This window comes from Rhinopithecus roxellana, chromosome 11 (genome assembly GCF_007565055.1).
Source record: "Rhinopithecus roxellana isolate Shanxi Qingling chromosome 11, ASM756505v1, whole genome shotgun sequence".
NCBI classification, from domain to species: domain Eukaryota; kingdom Metazoa; phylum Chordata; class Mammalia; order Primates; family Cercopithecidae; genus Rhinopithecus; species Rhinopithecus roxellana.
This window is the reverse complement of record NC_044559.1, coordinates 88,103,215-88,121,649: the sequence shown is the minus strand read 5'-3', so window position 1 is coordinate 88,121,649 and position 18,435 is coordinate 88,103,215. Positions and strand designations below refer to the sequence as shown.

At 45.7% G+C, this 18,435-nt stretch overlaps 1 protein-coding gene across 2 annotated transcripts in view; it reads right to left on the bottom strand.

Annotated features, from left to right (window-relative positions):
* Positions 1 to 18,435, bottom strand: part of DHTKD1 (dehydrogenase E1 and transketolase domain containing 1) — a 57,446-nt gene that overhangs the window by 23,049 nt on the left and 15,962 nt on the right. For both annotated transcript variants that reach the window (XM_010366571.2, XM_030941462.1), the window contains exons 4-10: positions 16,723 to 16,917; positions 15,197 to 15,466; positions 12,337 to 12,508; positions 9,681 to 9,879; positions 5,363 to 5,675; positions 3,080 to 3,164; positions 2,465 to 2,604 (exon numbers count right to left, since the gene is read on the bottom strand). In XM_010366571.2, coding sequence (XP_010364873.2) covers positions 2,465 to 2,604; positions 3,080 to 3,164; positions 5,363 to 5,675; positions 9,681 to 9,879; positions 12,337 to 12,508; positions 15,197 to 15,466; positions 16,723 to 16,917 — 1,374 coding nt within the window. The remainder of the gene's footprint in view (positions 1 to 2,464; positions 2,605 to 3,079; positions 3,165 to 5,362; positions 5,676 to 9,680; positions 9,880 to 12,336; positions 12,509 to 15,196; positions 15,467 to 16,722; positions 16,918 to 18,435) is intronic.

The following is an 18,435-nucleotide window of genomic DNA, read 5'->3' as shown; positions in this document are numbered from 1 at the left end:
TATTTATGGTTAGCCAGGCCTCGTGGTGCTTGCCTGTAGTCCCAGCTACCTAAGAGGCTGAGGTGGGAGGATTGCTTGTGCCTAACAGCTGGAGGCTACAGTGAGCTATAATTGCACCATGGGACTCCAGCCTGGGCAACAGAGGAAGACCTGTCACACACGCACACACACACACACACACACACACAGATTGAGATGTACAACAGAGTTGGGGAAAAAACACACCCCAAGGACCTATTCACTTATCATGAAGGCTACCTGGCCTCTGTCCCTTCCTAGAAGCCATTATTGATAAGGGAACGCTGATCAGTTATAAAATTCAATATAGACAATGAAGGCAGATCACTGCTTACGAAAATATAGCTACTCTCACTACCAAGATCAAGCAGGAGTTTCTCCCAGGGTTTTCACATAGAGGACACGGTATTAAATAATAAATTACTATTATTATTTTTTGAGACAGAGTCTTGCTCTGTTGCCCAAGCTGGAGTGCAGTGGTATGATCTCGGCTCACTACCTCCGCCTCCTGGGTTCAAGTAATTCTGCCTCAACCTCCCGAGTAGCTGGGATTACAGGCGTGTGCCACCAAACCCGACTAATTTTTGTATCGTTAGTAGAGACAGGGTTTCACCATGTTGTCCAGGCCAGTGTTGAACTCCTGGCCTAAAGTGATCTGCCTGCCTTGGCCTCCCAAAGTGCTGGGATTACAGGTGTAAGCAACCACACCCAGCCTAAATAATAAATTAAATCTTCGGCCAGGTGTGGTGGTTCACACCTGTAGTCCCAGCACTCTGGGAAGCCAAATAATCCCAGCTACTTGGGAGGCTGAGGCAGGAGAACTGCTCCAACCCAGGAAGCAGAAGTTGCAGTGAGCCAAGATCATGCCACGGCACTCCAGCCTGGGTGACAGAGTGAGGCTCCGTCTCAAAAATAAATAAATAATATAAATTAAATCTTCAACAGTATCCACAAAATAGACACACGTATTTAATTGGGACTTTTTCAATAGCAAAATTCAAAACTGATAATAAATATCAAAGCACAATTCAATGAAAGCTTCATGTGAGATAGGGGAATACTAAACATTTCAGTATCTAGTTCAGCAATCTGACTTGATCCAAGGGTAGATTTTGGACTAACTTAAAGAAAAGATGAGCTCCATATCCCTTCAGTTATCTTCCTAAAATGTGGCTTTTGCCAAGTGAATTTTTTTTTTTTGAAATGGAGTCTTGCTGTATCACTAGGCTGGAGTGCAGTGGCACGATCTCAGCTCACTGCAACCTCCACCTCCCGGGTTCAAGCGATTCTCTTGCCTCAAACTCCTGAGCAGCTGGGACTACAGATACGTGCCACCACACCCAGCTAATTTTTGTATTTTTAGTAGAGATGGGGTTTCACCATTTTGGCCAGGATGGTCAAAACGGTGACCTCGTGATCTGCCCGCCTCAGCCTACCGAAGTGCTGGGATTACAGGCGTGAGCCACTACACCCGGCCGCCAAATGAATTTTTTTATAGGGTGTCAGTAACTCAAGATGATGTTCTCAAACTAATGGCTAGAGTAGGAAAGAAGACGACATGCCACTCAACTTACCTTAAGGAGTAAGTTATTTTCATAAACATCATGTGCTAGACACTTGAATAATTGTTTGAGGTAAATAAATGAAAACTCCACTACTGCCCTTAAGGCACGAAAGAGAAGGGCACAGAAGCTGCTACACAGAAATACATGGTTACATCTGGCTGGGTGCAGCGGCTCACACCTATACTTCCAGTACTTTGGGAGGCCAAGGCAGGTGGACTGCTTGAGGCCAGGAGTTCAAGACCAGCCTGAACAACATGGCGAAACTCCGTCTCTACAAAAAATAAATAAATTAGCCAGGAATGGCACCTCATGCCCGTGGTCCCAGCCATTCAGGAAGTTGAAGCATGAGGATTCCTTGAGCCGAGAAGGTGGAGGTTGCAGTAAGCCAAGATGGCACCACTGCACTCCAGCCTGGGCAACAGAGGAAGATTAAGTCTCAAAAAAAAAAAGAAAGAAAGAAATACATGGTTATGTGTACATCTGTCAAATCGATCATACCTTAGGGAACAGGTAACCTTGAGGATGTGCGATTTTGCTTTCTTTAAGTAGGCAAGGAATACTGACTCATCCACATCCTTGAATAACTTTAATGAATTACTGCAATATGCAGATGATAATGTCAACTTTGAGTTGACAAAACACATCGACTTGACATTTACATGATTACGGATAAGTCACCAGAAGAAGAAAGCTCCAGCCTACTCTCTAGTGGGTTACTTCCATCCCAAATTGACAGACCCACCTCATCCACCCATCTAGCACCCCTTTACTTCCAAAGGTACTGAACTCAAAGTTGCCAGCACTCGTTCCTATTTGTTCTAAGATCCTGGAACTGTAATTGATGGCACCTGGATTTTACAACAGCTATAGAAACATCTCACCTCTAGAAACCCCTTCTGATTGGGGTCCATATGGTTCAGGGGGATGTAGGTGTCATCGGTCTCCTGGCAAACCACCATTGCATGTCTCTGACTGAAAGTTCCACGGCCAACATCTTGGCCACTTAGACGAACATTAAAACCTTAAGCAAGCAAGAAAAAAAAAGTCAGATTCCCATAAATAACCTAATAATAAGGTGTGGTGACTCTAAATTCTTATATACTGGCTTAATCCTGAGAATTTTCCTTAGGATAACAGATAGTTATTAATATATGCTGCCTGATATTCAAAAGTCTATAGTTAAGATGAGATTCTGTACGAATGGAGAGGTGTCATGTGCCCTGCAATTTTTAGAGAAAACTATCTTTCCAGTACATCCAGCACTAGCCCTTTGTTTCCCAGGCATAACTGTCCTATGTCTATACTCTGATGAAGGTTGTCAGCATGACTTACACTACAATTAAGTAATATTGTCAGGAAAGAAAAATTAACATGTTTTAGAACCTCTCTGGTCAATGAACACAATGGGAGGTAGTTATAACTCAAATAAACTGAAAGGTAACAGGTAGCAAACGTGATTAAAAATACTCTCTACTAGCTAGACAGAAAATTCTTACCCTGAGCAAGTAGGGAACCCAAGGCAAGAGCTTCCGCGGTGGCCCAGTCTAGCTTGGTTCCATCCATCATCTTCTCCATCCTGGACTGTAAAATTCAGAGGAAGAAAAAAAGGAATGTCTAAGAATTCATCTCCTTTTTCACAATGAGTACAAAAAATTTAATGCAAGCCAGGCATGGTGGCTCACGCCTGTAATCCCAGCACTTTGGGAGGCTGAGGCAGGTGGATCACTTGAGGTCAGGAATTCGAGACCAGCCTGGACAATGTGGTGAAACTCCATCTCTACTAAAAATACAAAAATTAGCTAGGCCTGGTGGCATGTCCCTATGATCCCAGCTACTCAGGAAGCTGAGGCAGGGAATCACTTGAACCTGAGAGGCAGAGGGTGCAGTGAGCTGAGATGGCTCTACTACACATAGCCTAGGCAACAGAGCAAGGCTCAGTCTCAAAAAAAAAAAAAAAAAAAAATTAAGCATCAAAAACAATGCTGAATAAAAACAGAGTGCAAAGGGATACATTAGAGAAAGAGAGCAATTATATACAGTTGGTCTGTTTTTTTTTTTTTCTGAGACAGTCTCTCTCACATAGGCTGGAGAGCAGTGGTGCGATCTTGGCTGATTGCAACCTCGGCCTCCCTGTTTCAAGTGATTCTCCTGCCTCAGCCTCCTGAGTAGCTGGGACTACTGGTGCGTACCACCACACCCAGCTAATTTTTGTACTTTTTAGTGGAGAAGGGGTTTCGTGATGTTGGTCAGACTGGTCTTGAACCCCTGAACTCAAATGATCTGCCTGGCTCAGCCTCCCACAGTGCTATCACAGGCGTGAGCCACCACACCGGGCCTATATACAATTTTAAAACAGGTAAAACAAACACGTGCTTAGGTTAGCAGTTAGTTACCTCTGCAGAGGTGGGAGGAGACGGATCAAGGAGGAGTATGTGGGGATCTTATTTATAACATCCTATTTCCTAAGCTGGGTGATGAGTACATATTACAGTTTGTTGTAATAGTCTCTGTACCTATAACAAAAACTTAGAGTTAATGGGTTGTTTTTATTTTAATTTCTTTTTTTTTTTTTTGGAGAAACAGGGTCTCATTCTGTCACCCAGGCTGGAGTACAGTGGCACAATCTCAGTTCACTGCAGGCTCAACATTCTGGCCTCAAGCAATCCTCCCACCTCAGCCTCCTGAGGAGCTGAGACTACAGGCATGCGCCAGCATGCCAGGCTATTTTTTTAATCTTTACTAGTGATGAGGTCTCACTATGTTGCCCAGGCTGGTCTTGAACTTCTGGGCTCAAGCAATCCTTCCACCTTGGCCTTCCAAAGCACTGGTATTACAGATAGGAGCCACCGTGCCTGGCCAAGTTAGTGTTTGAAAATAATTCGTGTTGGGCACGGCAGCTCACACCTGTAATCCCAGCACTTTGGGAGGCCAAAGCAGATGGATAAACTGAGGTCAGGAATTCAAGACCAACCTGGCCAACATGGTGAAAACTCATCTCTACTAAAAATACAAAAACTAGCTGGGCACGGTGGCACGTGCCTGTAATCCCAGCTACTCAGGAGGCTGAGGCAGGAGACTCGCTTGAACCTGGGAGGCAGAGGTTGCAGTGAGCTGAGATCACACCACTGCACACCAGCCAGGGCGACACAGCGAGATTCCATCTCAAAAATAACATAAAATAAAATAATTTAGAGGGCAAAGTTCCTTCATCTTCAAGCTTAAAAAAGATAAAGACCTTTACCTCTTTGCTCTCCATGTTTTAGCACTGAAAGTCCCACACTCCAGAAGATCTCTATGAAAGTCCCACACTCCAGAAAACCCCTAAGTCCCTGGCCCACCAGGGCGGTTTGTCATCCTATAGTGATCCTAAGACAATACGTAAAACGTCGGCATGTTTAAGGGGCTTCTTCGGGGTATGTCTGTTGATTTTTGTTTCTTTTATTTAAGCCACCTGAAACAATTAAAGTGTTTTCTACTCATTGGTTGAAAAAATAAAAATAGACATTCTTGTATCTCTGTATTTTTTTATAGTGTACATGTATTCCAGGTACATGTAATGTATGAACATGCATAAATAAATACATGAAGGAAAAAGAAAAGTAGAGAAAATCTGAGGTAACTATCAGTACCAAAACAACCCTAGGATCAGTTTCTAGAACCTAACGACACACAATAAATATCTGTCAAATGAATCAGCCAACCGAAAAGACCAGACCAACGTCAGTGCGTTTGCTGAGCAGGAAGTAGAAGCAATAACCAGCCACTTGGAAGCTGCCCACCTGAACATGTGTCTTCAGCAGGTGACTGTGCATCTGCAGCTCTCTCGGCACCTCTACAGACTTTACGCCAACAAACTGCAGGAGGTCGAGGGGCACACCTGTGCTCCAGGTGGTGATTCGTGCTTCTGGCTGAGCCAGGCCCTGCCAGTGGGCCTGCAGGTTCAGGGCAGGGGGGCTGTAGTGGGCCATGTTATTTAAGTGATCATTCAACTTAGCATAGTAGGAGGATTTTATTTCAGACACCTCCTCCTGCGTCATGAGTCCACTGGCAATGAGGTGCTCTGCATACGTGTCTGGGATACTCTTTCGAGCTCTGTCCAAGAAAGAAGAGAAACAAAAATCAAACTGACCTGTAACAATCTAACAGAGACAGAGAGAGTCACTGTCAAGCGCGGTGGAGTGTCAGCACTCTAAAAAGGCATTCGACAGGTGCAGTGGCTCACGCCTGCAATCTCAGCACTTTGGGAGACCAAGCTGGGTACATCACCTAAGGTCAGAGTTCGGGACCAGCCTGGCCAACATAGTGAAACCCCGTCTCTACTAAAAATACAAAAAATTAGCTTGGTGTGGTGACAGGTGCCTGTAATTCTAGCTACTCAGGAGGCTGAGGCAGTAGAACTGCTTGAACCCAAAAGGTGGAGGGTTGCAGTGAGCTGAGTTCGCACCATTGCACTCCTGTCTGGGCAACAAAAGTGAAACTCCATCTCAAAAAATAAATAAATAAAGGCCGGGCACAGTGGCTCACACCTGTAATCCCAACACTTTGGGAGGCCAACACAGGTGGATCACAAAGTCAGGAGATTGAGACCATCCTGGCTAACACGGTGAAACCCCGTCTCTACTAAAAATACAAAAAAAAAAAAAATTAGCCGGGCGTGGTGGCGGGCGCCTGTAGTCCCAGCTACTAGGGAGGCTGAGGCAGGAGAATGGTGTGAACCTGGGAGGCGGAGCTTGCAGAGAGCCAAGATTGTGCCATGGCACTCCAGCCTGGGCGACAGAGCGAGACTCCGTCTCAAAAAATAAATAAATAAAAATAAAATAAAAAGGCATTCAGGAAAAATGTTTTGGAACTAGACAAGTGGTGGTTGTACCACTTTGTGAAGGTAAATAAATGCCACTGAGTTGTTCACATTAAGACTGTCAATTTTATATTATGTCATGTTCATCTCAATAAGTTTATAAAACATAAACAAAATAAATAAGCAATGTTAAATATAATTAATTAATTTAATAAATGAAGGCTCTCACAGTAACAACCTCTTTTCCAGGCAAGTAAGAGAAAACAAATTTATCTTTGAAAGTTTTTGTCTGTATCCAAGTAGAAATAATAAACGGAGTTTTTCTATGATTTGATAAATTCTGACAATTATTTCCAAGACTGACCCACACTGTCTATCCAATCAGCACCCCCCTTTATTTAGAAAGGTATGGAACCCAAAGTTGCCCCAGTCTCTGCAAGTTGCAATCTTTCAGGTTGCGTCAATCATCCTTTAACTACAATCATCAGCACCTGGGTGTCACAATAAATGTCACTCTACATTCACGTAATACTTTATAAAGTCTATTCACATATGTTATCATATTTAATCCTAATAAAAGAGAGAAGAAAGCAGGATAGATTTTAAAGATAAGGCCCTGGGGCCAGGTGAGGCGGCTCATGCCTGCAATCCCAGAACTTTGGGAGGCCGAGACAGGCAGATGGCAAGACCAGCCTGGGTAACACTGTGAGACCCCGTCTAGTCAGGGGTAGTGGCGAGCGCCTGTAGTCCCAGGTACTCAGGAGGCGGAGGTGGGAGGATCACTTGAGCCCAGGAAGTCCAGGCTACAGTGAGCCGTAATCACACCACTGCACTACAGCCTGGGCGACAGCGCAAGACCCTGTCTCAAAAAAATAAATAAAATAAAATAGGGCCCTGAGGTTCATTGAGTCATTCAGCTGCTAAATTCAGAGCTAAACAGAACACAATTAGCTCTTCGGAGAGCAGTCCTCTTTCTGGTACCAAGGATCAGAAAAGCCCATAAAATGTTTATTCCTCTGCTTTAATTTATATCTATAAGGAAATAAACTGGAGGAGGGGCATCTATTTTATTTCCTAGTATCTAGAAAAGGAGTTCCAAAGTAACGAATTCCCCCTCCGTCACATTAACCATCTGAATCAGCACCACTGGACAGAAATGAAATGCAAGCCATGAGTAATTTAAAATTTTCTGGCATTCACATTAGAAAAGGTAAAAAGAGGCCGGGCGCGGTGGCTCAAGCCTGTAATCCCAGCACTTTGGGAGGCCGAGACGGGCGGATCACGAGGTCAGGAGATCGAGACCATCCTGGTGAACACGGACCCGTCTCTACTAAAAATACAAAAAAAAAACTAGCCGGGCGAGGTGACGGGCGCCTGTAGTCCCAGCTACTCGGGAGGCTGAGGCAGGAGAATGGCGTAAACCCGGGAGGCAGAGCTTGCAGTGAGCTGAGATCTGGCCACTGCACTCCAGTCCGGGCGACAGAGCGAGACTCCGCCTCAAAAAAAAAAAAAAAAAAAAAAAAAGAAAAGGTAAAAAGAAACAGGTGGAATTAATTTCTTTTCTTTTTGTTTTTCCTTTGAGACTGAGTCTTGCTCTGTCACCCAGGCTGGAATGCGGTGGCACAATCTCAGCTCACTGCAAGTCTGCCACTCCAGGTAAAGCGATTCTCTTGCCTCAGTCTCCCGAGTAGCTGGGACTACAGGCACGCGCCACAGCACTGGCTAATTTTTGTTTTTGTTTTTGTTTTTGTTTTTTTTGAGACAGAGTCTCGTTCTGTCGCCCAGGCTGGAGTGCAGTGGCCAGATCTCAGCTCACTGCAAGCTCCGCCTCCCAGGTTCCCACCATTCTCCTGCCTCAGCCTCCCGAGTAGCTGGGACTACAGGCGCCCACCACCTCGCCCGGCTAGTTTTTTGTAGTTTTTAGTAGAGACGGGGTTTCACCAGGTTAGCCAGGATGGTCTCGATCTCCTGACCTCGTGATCTGCCCATCTCGGCCTCCCAAAGTACTGGGATTACAGGCTTGAGCCACCGCGCCCGGCCAATTTTTGTATTTTTAGTAGAGATGGGGTTTCACCATGTTGGCTAGGCTGGTCTCAAACTCCTGACCTTAAGTGATCCACCCACCTCGGCCTCCCAAAGTGCTGGGATTACAGGTATGAGCCACCATGCCCAGCCATTTCAATAATATATTTTATTTAAGTCAATATACTCATTATATTGTCATTTCCATATCTAATAAATTTAAAAATTATTATTTTGGGTTTATATTTCACATGCTAAGTCTTTGAAATATGGTGTACGTATTATCCTTACAGCACATTAATCAGGACTAGCCACTTTTCAAGTTTTCAATAGCCACTGATGGCTAGTGGTTTCCATCTTGGACAGCATGGTTCTGAACATTCACTAAAATCCTCTGAGTTACCTCTTACCAAGGTGCCAGGCAGGTCTGCAGCTATGGTTTGTAGAAATGAATCGCTGAGGTTCTATTTCTGGTCCTGCCAACACTGCAGTAAGTAGATTTGGATGAGGTTTGCTTAATTCCCCCGCTTCAATCTTCCCATCTGCTGAGTTGCTAAATTACCCTTTGTCTATTCAATGAGGAACCATGTCAAGTGTGAAGAGTATATGTGGCCAGGCACAGTGACTCATGCCTATAATCCCAGCACTTTGGGAGGCCAAGGCGGGTGGATCACTTGAGACCAGGAGTTCGAGACCAGCCTAGCCAACATGGCAAAACCCCTGTCTCTACTAAAAATACAAAGATTAGCCAGGCGTGGTGATGCATACCTGTAATCCCAGCTACTCAGGAAACTGAGGCACATGAATTGCAATTGCTTGAACCCGGGAGGCAGAGGTTGCAGTGAGCTGAGACTGTGTCACCTGCACTCCAGCCCAGAACTGTGTCAGCTTTAGCACTGAAAGTTTCATGTCCTGCCTGAGCATGGTGGCTCGTGCCTGTAATCCCAGCACTTTGGGAGGGCGAGGCGGGCAGATCACCTGAGGTCAGGAGTTTGAGATCAGCCTGGCCAACATGGCAAAACTCCGTCTCTACTAAAAATTACGAAAATTAGCCAGGCATAGTGGCACACGCCTGTAATCCCATCTACTCGGGAGGTTGAGGTAAGAGGATCACTTGAGGCAGAAGGATCACTTGAACCCAGGAGGTGGAGATTGCAGTGAGCCAAGATCATGCCACTGCATTCCAGACTGGGCAACAAAGCAAGACTCCATCTCAAAAAAATATATATGTATTTTAATTGTCAGGGAGCATATCACACAAGGGTTTATAATTGTACCTGATGATTTTGTACATGATGGGGTTGGTGAAGAATGGCTCATCCAGCTCATTGTGGCCCCACTGCCTGTAGCATAACAGATCAATAATCACATCCTTGCGGAACTGGCGTTGGTATTCAAAAGCCAGTCGTGTGGCACGGACCACTTCCTCTGGGCTGTCTCCATTGACATGGATGATGGCACAGCCCACAAGCTTTCCTGAAGGACAGAAGACCAAGCTGAAACAGGACAGTTAACACTGGCCCTCTCTAAGCCCTACTTCCTGCATCAAAAGACAGCCCAGTCCTCACAGGTAGATACTGGTTTGGTTAAGAACCCCAGCTTTGGAGACCAGCTGGCAGGTTCCAACTCTGAGACTTATTGTGTGACCTTGGTAAAGCCACAAATCTCAGCCTCCTTATCTATAAACCGGGAATAGGGGCTCCTATCTCTTAGTGATATTGCAAAGGTTCAATGAGTGAATGCACACACAACTGTAATGCCTAACAGTGTCTGGTACATAGTAGTTAATATTTATTTTGTTACTGTTATTGTTATTACTCTCTTTCTCCCTGAGATAAAAGGGTCATTAAAGGATGTACCCTAGAAAAAGACAAATTTTCTCCAAAGAAGTTCAAGAATGGATCTTCAGCATCTTCATCAGACTAATCATAAAGGATTCACATAGACAAGCCCAAGAGGCATCTAGTCCAGGCTGTTTGTATAAAAGGAGAATAATTGCTACCATCAAACAGTCTTGTCATCTGTGAAACTGGGAATGGGTAATAACAGCCCTGTCTTTCTCTTAAAACGACCAATTTCAGCCTGGCACAGTGGTTCAGGCCTGTAATCTCAGCAGTTTGGAAGGCTGAAGAGGATCACATAAGACCAGAGGTTCAAGACCAGCCTGGGCAACACAGTGAGACTCAATCTCTACAAAAAATTATTTTAAAAATTAGCTGTGGCTGGGTGCAGTGGCTCATGCCTGTAATCCCAGCACTTTGGGAGGCCAAGGCGGGTGGATTACCTGAGGTCAGGAGTTTGAGACCAGTCTGACCAACATGATGAGATCCTGTTTCTACTAAAAATACAAAAATTAATGGCATGGTAGTGGACGCCTGTAATCCCAGCTACTCTGGACACTGAGGCAGGAGAATTGCTTGAACCCAGGAGGCGGAGGTTGTGGTGAGCCAAGATGGCACCACTGCACTCCAGCCCGGGCAACAAGAGTAAAACTCCATCTCTAAAAAAAAATTAGCTGTGCATGGTGGCATGTGTCTGTAAATCCCAGCTACTAAGGAGGCTGAGGAGAGAGATTCTCTTGAGCCTGGGATGTCAAGGCTGCGGTGAGCCGTGACTGTACCACTGCACTCCAGTCTGAGTAACAGAGCAAGACTCTCTCAAAAAAACAAAAAAACAAAAACAAACAAACAAACAAAAACCTACCCATTTCCATGGGTAAAAAAGAAGCTGACTTTGTTCTTCACATCTTATTTCTTTTCTTTTTTTTTTTTTTTTTTTTTTTTTTACTTTGCGACAGAGTTTTACTCTTATTGCCCAGGCTGGAGTGGTGCAATGGCGTGATCTCGGCTCACTGCAACATCCACTTCCCAGATTCAAGTGATTGTCCTGTCTTAGCCTCCTGAGTAGCTGGGATTACAGGCATGCTCCACCATGCCCGGTTAATTTTGTATTTTTATTAGAGAAGGGGTTTCTCCATGTTGGTCAAGCTGGTCTCGAACCCCCAAGCTCAGGTGATCCACCTGCCTCGGCCTCCCAACGCGCTGGGATTTCAGGCGTGAGCCACCACACCCGACCTTCACATCTTGTTTCTAACTATACTATTTCACCAAGTTTAGTGGTTGAACACATCCCTTTTCACTAAGCCCCTGGGCACTCCAAGTTTGAATATCCTAGAGATAACGACTCTAGTGTTGTACTCATTGTGTTGATCTCTGACTTGTACCAGATCACCCATCCAGTTATAAGAAATTTGAGATGGCACACTGTGGCTCCATCCTTACTTCCTTGGATTGAAAAATCACACTGATATGCTGGACGTGGTGGCTCACACCTATAATCCCAGCACTTTGGGAGGCTTAAGCAGGCGGATCACCAGAGGTCAGCAGTTCGAGACCAGCCTGCCAACATGGTAAAACCCTGTCTCTACTAAAAATACAAAAATTAGACAGGTGTGGTGGTACACGCCTGTAGTCCCAACTACGTGGGAGGCTGAGGCACGAGAATCACTTGAACCCAGAAGGTGGAGGTTGCAGTGAGCTGAGATCAGGTCACTGTACTCCAGCCTGGGCAACAGAGCGAGACTCCGTCTCAAAAAAAAAATAAAAAAATAAAAAAATAAAAAATTTAAAAAAAAATTTTAAAAAAGTTAGCCAAACAGGTCAGTGGAAGCATGTGGTCCCAGCTCATCAGGAGGCTGAGTCAGGAGAATCACTTGAACCCGGAAGGCAGAAGTTGCAGTGAGCCGAGATCGTGCTGCTGCACTACAGCCTGGGTGACAGAGCAAGACTCTGTCTCAAAAAATTAATTCATTAATTAAATTAAATAAATGAAGGAAGGATAACCAGTGAGGCTCATTGTTCTGGGTGTACTAGAGGTTTCCCTGGGAATTCCATGTCGGCCTCAGCAACATCAGTTCCTCCCTATGTTACGTACCAATATCACTGCAGTATAAAGAAGACCTTCCTCTTTCAGCTGGAGTGGTATAACCCAGCTGGTTATTAACAATCAAATGGACACTCCCACCAATTCTGAAATGCGGGAGATTGGACAGCGTGAACGTTTCAGGAGCAATCCCTTGACCACAGAAAGAAGCATCACCATGGACCTAAATCATGAGGCAAGGGGAGGGGTGGGGAGAAAAGAAACATAAGGGGTTAAGAAATTTAGGTTTTCAGGTTGGAATTATTTATTTTTTTATTTATTTATTTTTTATTTTATTTTCTGAGACAGAGTCTCGCTCTTTCACCCAGGTTGGAGCACAACGGCACAATCTAAACTCACTGCAACCTCCGTCTCCCGAGTTCAAGCGATTCTCCTGCTTCAGCTTTCCGAGTAGCCGGGATTATAGGCGTGCACCACCACACCCGGGTAATTTTTTGTATTTTTAGTAGAGACAAGGTTTCACCATGTTGGTCAGGCTGGTCTCGAACTTCTGACCTCAGGTGATCTACCCTCCTCGGCCTCCCAAAGTGCTGGGATTACAGGCATGAGCCACAGTGACCAGCCTTGTTTATCATCATTTTAAAGAAAATGGCATTTTCACCTTTTATTTCAGAAGTTGATCTTAAGATCAGCTCAATGTACTGGGTAAAAATGAAAGATTAAAATAGTTTAGAGTATTATAAATTATGTGAAAGGTAAACAGAATGTCTGGCTAATGATTTCAAGATTTCTATTTAGAAACACCCTATCAGGCCAGGTGCAGTGGTTCACACCTGTAATATCTACACTTTGGGAGGCCGAGGCAGGAGGGTTGCTTGAAGCTAGGAATTTGAAACCAGCTTTGCCAACCTGGCAAGATCATGTCTCCACAAAATAAAATAAATCAGCCAGGTATGATGGCAAGCACCTGTAGGCCCAGCTACTTGGGAGGCTGAGACAGGAAGACTGCTTGAGCCCAGGCATTTGAGGCTGCAGTGAGCTATGATTGTGCCACTGAACTCCTGTCTGGACAAAAGATTGAGACCCCATCTCAAAAGAGAGAAAGAGAGAAAGAAAGAGAAAGAGGAAGGAAGGAAGGAAGGAAGGAAGGAAGGAAGGAAGGGAGGGAGGGAGGGAGGGAGGGAGGGAGGGAGGAAGGGAGGAAGAGAGGGGGGGAGGGAAAGGGAGGGAGGAAGGAAGGAAAGAAGGGAGAAACAACCAGGAGGAAGGAAGGAAAAAAGGAAGGAAGGAAAAGGAAGGAGGAAGAGAGGGAGGGAGCGAGGGGGGAGGGAGGAGGAGGAAGGAGAGAAAGGAAGGAAGAAAAAGCAAGGAAGGAAGAAAGGAAGGAAGGAACGGAAGGAAGGAAAGAAGGAAGGAGGAAAAAAAAGGAGGAAGGAAGGAAGGAAGAAGGAACGAAGGAAGGAAGGAAAAAAAGGAAGGAAGGAAGGAAGGAAAAAAGGAAGGAAGGAGGAAGGAAAGGAGGGGAAGGAAGGAAGGAAAGAAGGAAGGAAGGAAGGAAGGAAGGAAAGGAAGGAAGGAAGGAAGAAGGAAGGAAGGAAGGAAGGAAAGAGGAAGGAAGGAAGGAAGGAGGAAGGAAGGAGGAAGAGGAAGAAGGAAGGAAAAAAAGGAAGGAAGGAAGGACGGAAGGAAGGAAGGAAGGAAGGAAAGAAGGAAGGAAGGAAGGAAGGAAGGAAGGAAGGAAGGAAGGAAGGAAGGAAAAAAGGAAGGAAGGAAGGAAGGAAGGAAGGAAGGAAGGAAGGAAGGAAGGAAGGAAGGAGGAAAGAAGGAAGGCAGGCCGGCCAGCCATATCATAATTAAGTCCAATTCTGCCTACTCCCAATTTATTCACTACAAGTTTCTGGCCTGTGAAAAATTAAAATGCATAGGATAACATGGCTATTCACAGACAAAATATTTGCTTGTCTTATATATTTATCTATTTCTGTGGAATTTGAAGACTGATTCTGAAATCCAGTGTTCATTATCTCCTGTAGTTAAAGGTTTGTATTTAAATGAATATTCATAGGAGAAACATGACCACAGCCCAAACCTCTAAAAGATACTTGTAGTGTTACCAAAAACTTGGAGAGAGGGTAGAAGAAGAACGAACCACACTGATAATTTGTATTATTTGCCTTAATGCCAAAGGCCTTCATCTAAAAATAAACAAGCAAAAAAAAAAAAAAAAATAGGCCAGGTGTAGTGGCTCATCCCTGTAATCCCAGCACTTTGGGAGGCTGAAGCAGGAGGATCATTTGAGGTCAGGAGTTCGAAACCAGGCTGACCAACATAGTGAAACCCTGTCACTACTAAAAATACAAAAATTAGCTGGGCATGGTGGCAGGCGCCTGTAATCCCAGCTACTTGGGAGGCTGAGGCAGGAGAATCGCTTGAACCCAGGAGGCAGAGGTTGCAGTGAGCTGAGATTTTGCCATTGCACTCCAGCCTGAGTGACAGAGCGAGACTCCATCTCAAAAAAAAAAAAAAATTCACACTTGTCTTGTTAAATGACAAGTATGGATACCACGTGGGATCCAAGTATGGATACCACGAAGTTTCCAAGAGGGCCATACTTTCAGAGAAATAATGACATCTGTGCTCCCAGAAGGAGGAGGTTTGCCAGCCCATGCCCCTAAATTAATTCATAAGCCAAGCAAGGAAAACAGCAGTGGAAGCCCCAGGCTAAAGCCAGTTGCCTGAAGACTAAACCTCATGAATCTCCTGTTAGTTTTTAAAACAATCACAGAATCTTTTTCCAAAAGGTCATCTCAGTTTCATCACGAACGTCTGCCATCTATTTTCAGCCCTCCGAACCCACACATTCTTCCCAGTTTTCCCCACCTCTGGCCTCACTTCCAGAAGCTCCAAGTACCTGTAAGCAAATGACCCTGTCCCCTGGCTGGGCTGAGTTGTCTGGCGAGTAATCGCCGTCTTGGCGAGACTGCTGCCTGCCACGAGTTTTGCCCACGGCCACGGGGTTGACGGCCTCCAGGTGCGAGGGATTGGGCAGCATTGTCACATGGAGGGGATGGTGTGCCCCGAAGTCCAGGTCCACAGAGGAGGTCAGGTGAGACAGGACGTCTCCAGTGGCTGAAAACGTCTCTGGAAATTCACTTAAGCCTTGCATTTTACGGAACATCAGCTATTGTGGATACATATAAAACGAAAACAATGGCGTTCATCACAATGGAGACTAGGGAAGAAGTGCTGAGTTGAAATCATACAAGAAAAAAGAAAATTTAAAGCCAGGAGTGGTGGCTCACGCCTGTAATTCCAGGACTTTGGGAGGCTGAGGCAGGAAGATCACTTGAGGTCAGGAGTTCAGGACCAGCCTGGCCAACATGGTGAAACCTCGTCTCTATTAAAAATATAAAAAATTAGTCAGGCGTGGTGGCAGGTGCCTGTAATCCCAGCTAGGCGAGAGGCTAAGGCATGAGAATCACTTGAACCTAGGAGGCGGGGGTTGCAGTGAGCCAAGATCATACCACTGTACTCCAGCCTGGGTGACAGAGTGAGATTCGGTCTCAATAAATAAATAAATAAGAATACACAGAAAACCAATCCAAATAGCAGCTCTGTCAATTAACTAAACTGTCTAAACTACCTCCTGGACCAACTGCTCACATGCTTAGTTGCCTTTCCTCTTTTTTTTCTTGAGACAGGATCTGCCTCTGTCTTCCAGGCTGGAGGGCAGTGGCGCAATCTCAGTTCACTGAAGCCTCCATCTCCTGGACGCAAGAGATCCTCCCACCACAGCCTCCCAAGTAGCTGGAACCACAGGTACACCACCTAATTTTTATGTTTGTAGAGACCATGCCACCTAATTTTTATTTTTGTAGGGACAGAGTTTTGCGAGGTTACCCAAGCTGGTCTTGAACTCCTGGGCTCAAGCACTCCTCTTGCCTTAGCCTCCCAAAGTGCTGGGAATGCAGGTGTGAGCCACCTTGCCCAGGCTTAGTTGACTTCTTAAAAGGAATGATCACCATGAGTTTTACTTTTTAAAATTTATTTATATTCAGGCAGCATCTTGCTTTGTTGCCCAGCCTGGAGTGCAGTGGTGAGATCATAGCTTACTGCAGCCTCAAACTCCTGGGCTCAAGTAAACCTCTGGCCTCAGTCTCCTGAGTAGCTGGGCACACAGGTGTGTGCCACCATACTTGGCTAACTTATTTTATTTTTGGTAGAGACAGAGTCTCACTTTGTTCCACAGGGTGGTCTCAAGTCCTAGATTCAAGTCATCCTCCTGCCTCAGCCTCCCAACAGGCTGGGATTACAGGTGTGAGCCACAGTGCCCGGCCATCACCATCACCATCATTTATCAGCAGAATGAAACCAGCAGTTTTATTCTGTTACCATCAGTCTTACAGTGCTAATGAGAAACACAGCGAGTAACCTTACCTCTGGAGGGAACTGCAGAAGGCCTGTCAATAAATTCAGCCTCCCTCTATGGGGCATCCCAATGATGACATCAGTGATTCCGCTGTAGGCCGACATTTTCAGCAGCTCGTGGAAAAAGCCCATCATGCTTTCAGCCCCTTCGCCTCCGTATCGTTTCACTGTCGAGAACTTGGTGGCCAGAAAGTGGTCAAACTCCTGCAGAACATCATGTCAGACATGAGCTGCCAGGAGACAGCCAGCTTCTCCAGTGGAAGGCAGATAAATCTGTGTGTGTTGTGAGAGGGCCCCACACACCCCAAGTGGCCACAACAATGCCACTTTACTTCATATCCTGGCGAGAGACATAACATGGACACAGCGGGATGGCTTTCCAAGGATCCTGGACAGCAGAAGGGGCAGAGGAGAATAACCTACATGGCAGAATAACTCACCCCAAGGAAACCCCCTTAGAATGTGTGTTCTTCTGGACTGGAAGCCAGGCCTTAGATTTCTGCTGCCTCTTCCCAGTACCCCAGTTTTCACAGGGGGTTCTATGGTATGAATCAAGGCTGCAAACTATCCAACTACCCAAACTATTAGGAAGGGGCTTCTTGCCATCTTGACATTCCAGAGTCCTGGTCACAGCCCTGATGGAGGTTCGCTTCCGTTCATTTGTATTGAGCCTCTCTCTTCCACATGTCATCTTTTGATGATCTCAAGTTAAGTTCTGAACTTAAGTATCTTCAGTTCTTAAGAATTAAGACCAGGACAGGCATAGTGGTTCATGTCTGTAATCCCAGCACTTCGGGAGGCCAAGATGGTTGGATCACTTGAGGCCAGGAGTTCAAGGCTTGGCCAACATGGTGAAACCCCATCTCTACTGAAAATATAAAAATTAGCCAGGTGTGGTGGCATGCACCTGTAATCCCAGCTACTCAGGAGGCTGGCAGGAGAATTGCTTGAGCCTAGGAGGCGGAGGTTGCAGTGAGCCAAGATTGTGCCACTGCACTCCAGCCTGGGTGACAGAGCAAGACTGTCTCAGGCCGGGCGCGGTGGCTCAAGCCTATAATCCCAGCACTTTGGGAGGCCGAGACGGGCAGAACACGAGGTCAGGAGATCAAGACCATCCTAGCTAACATGGTGAAACCCCATCTCTACTAAAAAAATACAAAAAACTAGCTGGGCGAGGTGGCAGGCGCCTGTAGTCCCAGCTACTCGGGAGGCTGAGGCAGGAGAATGGCGTGAACCCGGGAGGCAGAGCTTGCAGTGAGCTGAGATCCGGCCACTGCACTCCAGCCTGGGCGACAGAGCGAGACTCCGTCTCAAAAAAAAAAAAAAAAAAAAAAAGACTGTCTCAAGAACTGCAACTATACATAGCCCTGAATGGTGACAGTATGTTCTGTTATCAAAAGACTTTTTTTTTTTTTTTTTTTTTGAGACAGAGTCTCGCTCTGTCACCCAGTGTGGAGTACAGTGGCACAATCTTGGTTCACTGCAACCTCCGCCTCCCAGGTTCATGCCATTCTCCTGCCTCAGCCTCCCAAGTAGCTGGGACTACAGACGCCCGCCACCACGCCTGGCTAATTTTTTTGTGTTTTTAGTAGAGACAGGGTTTCATCATGTTAGCCAGGATGGTCTTGATCTCCTGACCTCATGATAAGCCCGCCTCAGCCTCCCAAACCAAAGTGCTGGGATTACAGGCGTGAGCCACAGCGCCTGCCTAAGACTTTTTTC